Source organism: Mus pahari, chromosome 14 (genome assembly GCF_900095145.1).
Source record: "Mus pahari chromosome 14, PAHARI_EIJ_v1.1, whole genome shotgun sequence".
NCBI lineage: Eukaryota > Metazoa > Chordata > Mammalia > Rodentia > Muridae > Mus > Mus pahari.
Window position 1 is genome coordinate 41691118 of NC_034603.1, and position 7759 is coordinate 41698876.

At 38.8% G+C, this 7759-nt stretch overlaps 1 protein-coding gene across 1 annotated transcript; it reads left to right on the forward strand.

Moving 5' to 3' along the window:
- The first annotated feature begins 1549 nt into the window (after positions 1-1549).
- LOC110331538 (olfactory receptor-like protein DTMT) lies at positions 1550-2624 on the forward strand. Its single transcript, XM_021212233.1, has one exon. The coding sequence runs from the start codon at positions 1622-1624 to the stop codon at positions 2570-2572; it is 951 nt and encodes a 316-aa protein (XP_021067892.1). The 5' UTR covers positions 1550-1621; the 3' UTR covers positions 2573-2624.
- The last annotated feature ends 5135 nt before the right edge of the window (positions 2625-7759 follow it).

A 7759-nucleotide genomic window follows, 5' to 3' on the forward strand; every position in this document is an offset into this window, starting at 1 on the left:
AATGATGAATGCAGCAGTGACTCAGTAGAGGGAAATAATAGGGCGAGAGGAAAGACTCACCATCAGGAGTTAGCCTCACATGGTCATCCTCCACATGTTCATACATTCAGTCAATTCGGGGGCTATGATCAGTTCCTTGACCCCTGAAGTGGTTTACTTGTATTGTCTAGTCCATGGTTTCTAGTTCATCTGTGCTCTTCTACCAATAGAGTACATTGTTTGCACTCGCTGTGTTCTCTGAACAAGTGGGATTGGTCGTGTTGCTCAATAGTCCCTGTGCAGCTTCCCCATAGCTGTCAGATAATAGCAAAAAACAACTCATTTTGTCTCCATTTTCATTGGTATGGTTTACTCCATATATTGCACGCTAACCTGTATGTGTAACCCTTTCCATTCTCCTAGCCAAAAACAAAGCTCTGAAGTGAGACTATCTAGACTTAACACCTAGAACTGTTGCTTAATAGGTGTGAGATCCTGGGTGAATTACAAAATGAGTATAGATGTTTGGTTATTTATCTTAAAAATGAAAATAATGGTTCCCATCCCATAGGTCCTTATGAAAAATAAAGGCCATGTGTTTCATATGAATATCCAGATATAGGGAAAAAGCAAGCTCAGGTAATTGTTGCTGTTGACTTACTAATGATACCATTGTCAGCATTTTACCATCACTTTCACTGTAACAATATTCCAGAGTTATAAAAGTGGTAAATAGTTTTCTGATGTGTATGTTATTTGTACCTAGTTGTTCATCCAATTCCACTTATGACACACTTATAAAACTTTTTTAATCCAGTGATAAAGTTTGAATATAGTGTACTATACATGCTAACCAAGTTTTCTACTACTGAATTACACCCACAGTTTGTGCTGACTAGTTGTATGACAACTTGACACCAGCTAGAGTCCTTTGGAAAGAAGGAACCCCAATTGAGAAGATGCCTCCTCCAAACTGGTTTCTAGGCAAGCCCATGGAATCTGTTTTTAAAGTAATGATTGATGCAGATGGTAATGCACCCACCTCATTGTGGGTGATGGTCCTACATACTACAAGAAAGCAGATGGAGAAACACGGTATGCAGCATTCCTCCCTGGCTTCTGCATCAGTTCCTGCCTGCTTAAGTTTCTGGACTGACTTTCTATGTTGATGGTCTGTGATGTGGAAGTGTAAACAAAACAAATCTTTTCCTCCCCAAGTTGCTTTTGGTCATGATGTTTTATCACAGCATTAGAAATTATAAGCCCAATTCCCTTTTAATTTTAGATTGAGATGGGTCTCATTAAATTGTCAAACTGGTCTCAATCTTGCTACATGGCCCAGGCAGAGCTTGGACTTCAGATCCTCCAGCTTTAGCTTCCCAAGTGGCTGTGATAACAAGTGTACTTTCAGAAGAACGTTCTTAAAGAATTCGGTATTTCTGAATTTAATCTATGCCCTTGTATCATTGCTTTATTTAACCATCTATTATATACTTAGAAAAATACAAAATAATGAAGTAATATTTTATTACTTATAAGTGTTAGATTTAGATTTTAAAATGTCTTCCTAAAGCATTGGCTTTCTGTATGTTTATACATTCATACAAATCATTCTTAAGCCTGAAAAGGTTAAGAAGTCAACATGGAAAGAGGAAATCAAACTGTTGTTTCAGAGTTCCTCCTCCTGGGCTTGCCTATTGAACCACACCAGCAAGACCTGTTCTATGCCCTGTTCCTGGCCATGTACCTCACCACTGCCCTGGGGAACCTCCTAATCGTTCTTCTCATTCACCTGGACTCCCATCTCCACACACCCATGTACTTGTTTCTCAGTAACTTGTCCTTCTCTGACTTCTGCTTTTCTTCTGTGACCATTCCCAAATTGCTGCAGAACATGCAAAGTCAAGTTCCATCCATTCCCTATGCAGGTTGCCTGGCACAAATGTACTTTTTCCTGCTTTTTGCAGATCTTGAGAGCTTCCTCCTTGTGGCCATGGCCTATGATCGTTATGTGGCCATCTGCTTCCCCCTGCACTATACTAGCATCATGAGCCCCAAGCTGTGTCTCTGCCTGGTGGCACTATCTTGGCTACTGACCACAGTCATCTCTTTGTCACACACACTGCTCATGGCTCGGCTCTCCTTCTGTGCTAACCATGTGATTCCTCACTTTTTCTGTGATATGTCGGCTCTTCTGAAGTTAGCCTGCTCTGACATTCAAATCAATAAGTTAATGATATTTATCTTGGGAGGACTTGTCATTGTTGTCCCATTCCTTCTGATATTTTCATCCTATGCACGAATAGTGTCCTCCATCCTCAAGGTCCCCTCTTCTAGAAGCATCCGCAAGGCCTTCTCCACTTGTGGTTCCCACCTCTCCATAGTGTCTCTTTTCTATGGGACCATCATTGGTCTCTACTTATGTCCATCAGGTAATAATTCAACCATTAAGGAGACTGTCATGGCTGTGATGTACACAGTGGTGACCCCTATGCTGAACCCCTTTATCTATAGTTTCAGGAATCAGGATATAAAGGGAGCTTTAAAAAGGGTATTTCCAAAGCAGATGGCTAACCTTTCTCTGAGACAGTGACTCTAAATATTAAAACATGTGTTCAAATAGTTCCCCATTTCAAATGGTATATAGGGGCTTTCTTCAACTTTTAGTAATTTGAATTTCTCATGCCTCTTAAATTTAGCACTATACTTCAGGTATGATGTAAGTTAAGATCTGACAAACCCTAGGTGCTCCTTGATTATCATCTGAATCTGAATAAACACTAATGTTGGTGTTTAGTGTTCAAAGAATATAAAGATCAGTCTAGTTCCTGGAAAGCAACTTCAACTAATTAGTCACTTTGGCACTTTGCTTCTGACAAACATATTTATTCTAAGAGGACTATTTCCAACTTAATAAATGCATAGTCTCAATAATGCATTTGTTCTGTGGAGTCATTTTTCTTGTTTCAAATTACTTCATAGCTTCCTTTCATATGTTCATTAAAAGTTTATTTAATGATCATATACTAAAACATTCTTTTGGAATTCATGACACCAATAATTTGTCTGCTAATGGTAAACTATTGATTATGTGTACATATAGGTTGTCAATTCTTTTTTTGAATTAAAGTTGTGTGATATGAATAAACTATCCAGTCCCATTACATATTACATAATCTATAGATTGCAAAGCATAGCCCATGGTATAGTATAAGGAAATGTAAATAGTGATAGATCTCAAATCTATTTGCTATGCCTAGATAAGTTTTTCCTCCCTTATATGTTGAAATTATGTGATACTCACTATATTTCCTAAAAAATATAAACCTCTTCAAGATGTGTGGTTACTAACTCCTAAAATGAACAAAGCCTAGTTCATTGCTTTACATGTTTATTCTAGATGATTTCTTGAGTGCATTTCTTATTTATTGGATATTTTCTTTATTTACATTTCAAATGTCCCAGTTTCACTCCCTCCTGGAAACAACCTATCACATCCTCCCTACCCCTGCTTCTATGAGGGTATTCCTCCACCCACTCACCCACTCCTACCTCCTCACCCTCGATTCCCCTACAATGGGGAATCTATTGAGCCTTCATAGGACCAAGGACCTCTCCTCCCATTGATTCCTGACAAGGCCATCCTCTGCTACATATGCAGCTGGAGCCACGTGTACTCCTTCGCTGATGGCTTAGTGCCTGGGAATTCTGGGGGGTCTGGTTGGTTGATGTTATTGTTCTTCCTATGGGGTTGCAAACCCCTTCAACTCCTTCAGTCCTTTCTCTAATTTTTCTTTTGGGGACCTCATGCTCAGTCCAATGGTTGGCTGAGAACATCTCTTGAGTAATTTTCATAATTCCTAAAATATACATTAAAAACTACCTTTGAAAGGAAATCTTCCTAGTAATGCCTGTCTTGACACTATTTATTTTTCCAAAAAAATGTATTGACTACTAAAATAGTCTATACCTGCTTGAAGGTATCTCAGTAGCAAACTGTGAAGGCTTTCCACAGTCTTGTCTCCTTCTCTATCAAAGCTTTTAAAAGTTGTTATTCTATATATTTTCTATATACAACCTAGAATTATATATATTAAATAAGTAGAGCTAAAGACTTATTTAATTGTTTTAACTTAAAATGTACTGTTAACTCAACATTTCACATAAGGACTTGTAATGCATTTTTATTTTTATTTTTTCTGTTCTGTTTTGATGCAAGGTCTCTATGTTGCTCATGCTGGTCTTGAATTTACAGTGATTCTTGTTCCTTGGCCTTTTTAATGCTGGGACTACAAATGTGTACTGCCACCACATCTGACAGGACTTGTGACACTTTTAAAATAATGCATTTCAGCAACTTACTTTTGGTGGACTTTTAGGTTGTTTTCAGTTTATCCTTAATTTAAATAATACTGCCTCAATTTTATGTCTTAATCCCAATATTTGTAACATTGTCCTATTTTCTTATGAAGACCTTCTCATTAATAAGTATATTAGCTCAGAGAATATAATCATTTTATCATTGAGTAGAAACTGCCAAACTGTGGAAGACATTCTTTTACTTTTAAGCTCCCCAAAGAAAATGGGGATGTAACTGCTCTTTAGCGTCCCCAGTGTTGGAAATTCTGCTCTCACATGTTTATGGCCCTCATGGCTAAAAAGTGAGATTTTAATGTTTTTAAGCTAAACTACTACATGTAATTGTGAAGTCAACTTTTATATTTGTCAACCAATTTTCATTTCATGTGTTATTTTGGCAACATCTTTGTCTTAAGCTGCTTTCTTTTTGTTTTCCTGTTAGAGATGCTGCCACTTGATCTGATTGGTGGCATTTACCTTCACTGGCATTTGTCTACTTTTATTTTGCTAAAGATTTTAAATTTGGGGTAGAAAAAGTTTCCTGATTGATTTTTTTTTCTCTAGTAGTACTTGAAAAGGAGTTTTCTATTAAAATATTGAATGGTATCATTTTTATACTCTGCAGTCTTGGTTTCTGTATCTCCATTTCTGACACACTTGAAATTTGGCTTATGGATAACTATTCTCTTTCTCTTCTCTCCATTACCAGAGAATCAGATGTAAGTATCTTTGATACTTAAATATACTACCTTTGCATTATGCTGTTTATCTCAAATTTGTTTTCTTTCTTTTCTTAATTTAATATTATTTTAAATTTATTTTTACACTCCATATTTCTTTCCCTGCCCCCATCCACCCTCCAACTGTTCCACATCCCACACCTCCTCCCCATCCTACATTTCCTTCCCACCCCACACTGTGTCCACATGGATATCCCCACACCCCTACCCCATCTGAACTCTAAAGTCCCTGGGGCCTCCAGTCTCTTGAGGTTTAGGTACATCATCACTGAATGAACACAGACCCAGAATTCCTCTACTGTATGTGGGTTGGGGGCTTCATATCAGCTGGTGTATGCTGTCTGTTTGGTGGTCTAGTGTTTGAGAGATCTCGGGGGTCTAGATTAAGTGAGACAGCTGGTCCTCCTACAGGATCACCCTTCTCCTCAGCTTCTTTCAGCCTTCCCTAATTCAACAGCAGGGATCAGCTGCTTCTGTCCATTGGTTTGGTGCAAATATCTGCATCTGGCTCTTTCAGCTGCTTGTTGGGTCTTTTGGAGGACAGCCATAATAGATACCTTTTTGTGAGCACTCCATAGCCTCAGTAATAGTGTCAGGCCTTGCGACATCCCCTTGAGCTGGATCCCACTTTGGGCCTGTCACTAGACCTTCTTTTCCTTAGGCTCCTCCCCATTTCCATCCCTGTAATTCTTTCAGACAGGAACAATTATGGGTCACAGATGTGACTGTGAAATGGCATCCCCATCCCTCACTTGATATCCTGTCTCCCTGCTTTACAAGTTCCCTTTTCCTACTGTGGGGGGGGGGCGTCATCTAAGGTCCCTTCCTCTGAGTCCTGGGAGTCTCTCACCTCCAGTCTCTGGTGCATTCTGGGGGGTCCCCTAACCTTCTATTTCCTGAGGTTGCCTGTTTCCATTCTTTCTGCTGACCCTCAGGGCTTCAGGCCTTTTCCCTCACCCAATTCCAGATCAGGTACCCCTCTCCCTCTCAACACTCCTACTCCCCAACCCATCCACTTTTCTAGCATTTCCAGACTCCATCACATTTCTGTCCACACACAGAAATTACACTTTGGTAAACATGCTTCTTAAATATCTGTGCATCTTAAGGGCAGGTTGCAGTCCCAGTAGTACATGACCATCAGAAAACAAACTCAAAGGGGATTTCTGGAGGTGTTTTACTTGTTTTGTTCTACCTCACAGGTCTATTGCTTATATATAATAGTTTCCAATTTTGTGGTTGTTTGATGATTTTCTGTGTGCCAATGTGTGTGTGTCTGTATGCAGTTTCTGTGATTTTCTTGGCACTTTTATCTTTGTTTCATTCTATTCTATTTTTATTTCATTTCATTTCACTTTAGATGACAGTTTTCTAATGAAAGAAACAGATAGGGTATGGGCATTTTCCTTCTGGCCCACAACCTGAACAGGGGCAGAGCGGGCACTCCAGACCCCTTCCCACATGCAGAGACAGCTTGACTCCCAGGAAATCTGGCACAATCAGACTCAGAGGCTCACAGGAGGGACAGGATGCAGTCAGAGACTGCAAGGCCAGTTAGCACCTGAGATAACCAGATGTCAAAAGGCAAGTGCAAGAACATATGCAACAGAAAAAAATGCCATATGGCACCATCAAAACCCAGCTCTCCTACCACAGCAAGTCCTGAATACCCTAACACACCTGAAAATGGAGACTCTGACTTAAAAATCCCATCTCATGTAGATAATAGAGGACCTTAAGGAGGACATAAGTAACTCCCTTAAAAAATACAGAACACAGGTAAACAGATAGAAGAAGAGGAAACACATAAATCCCTTAAAGAAATACAGGAAAATACAATCAAACAGGTGAAGGAATTGAACAAAACCATTTAGGGCCTAAGAATGGAAATAGAAACAATAAAGAAATCACAAAGGGAGGCAACCCAGGAGATAGAAAACCTAAGAGAGAGATCAGGAGTTGCAGATACAAGCATTACTGACAGAATAAAAGAGATAGAAGAGAGAGTCTCATACATAAAACATACTGTAGAAGATATTGACACAACAAAGAAAATTCAAAGTGAAAAAAGCTCCTAACCCAAAGCATCCAGGAAATTTATGACACAATGAAAAGACCAAACTTAAGAATAATAGTAATAGACGAGAGAGAAGATTCCCAACTCAAAGGGCCAGCAAACATCTTCAACAAAATCATAGAAGAAAACCTCCCTAACCTAAAGTAATAAATGGTCATAAGCATACAAGAAGCCTACAGGACACCAAAAGAGATTTGACCAGAGAAGAAATTCTACCCTTTTAATAATCAAAACACTAAATGCATATAACAAAGAAAGAATATTAAAAGTGGTAAGGGAAAAAAGCCAAGTAACTTTAAAAGAAAAGGCAGACCTATCAGAATTATACCACACTTTTCAATAGAGACAGTAAAGGCCAGAATACCTTGGACAGATGTCATACAAACCACAACAGAACACAAATGCCAACTTAGGCAACTATACCCAGAAAACCTCATAGATGTAGAAACCAAGATAGTCCAGAACAAAACCAAAGTTAAACAATATCTTTCAACTAATCCAGCCCTACAGAGAATAATAGAAGAAAAACTCCAACACAAAGGGAAACTACACCCACAAAAAAACCCAAGAAATTAGTCATCTCACAACAAACCTAAAAGAGAGA

Coding starts and splice junctions, on each gene's coding strand:
- LOC110331538 (XM_021212233.1), top strand. CDS start 1,622: ATGGAAAGAGGAAATCAAACTGTTGTTTCAGAGTTCCTCCTCCTGGGC.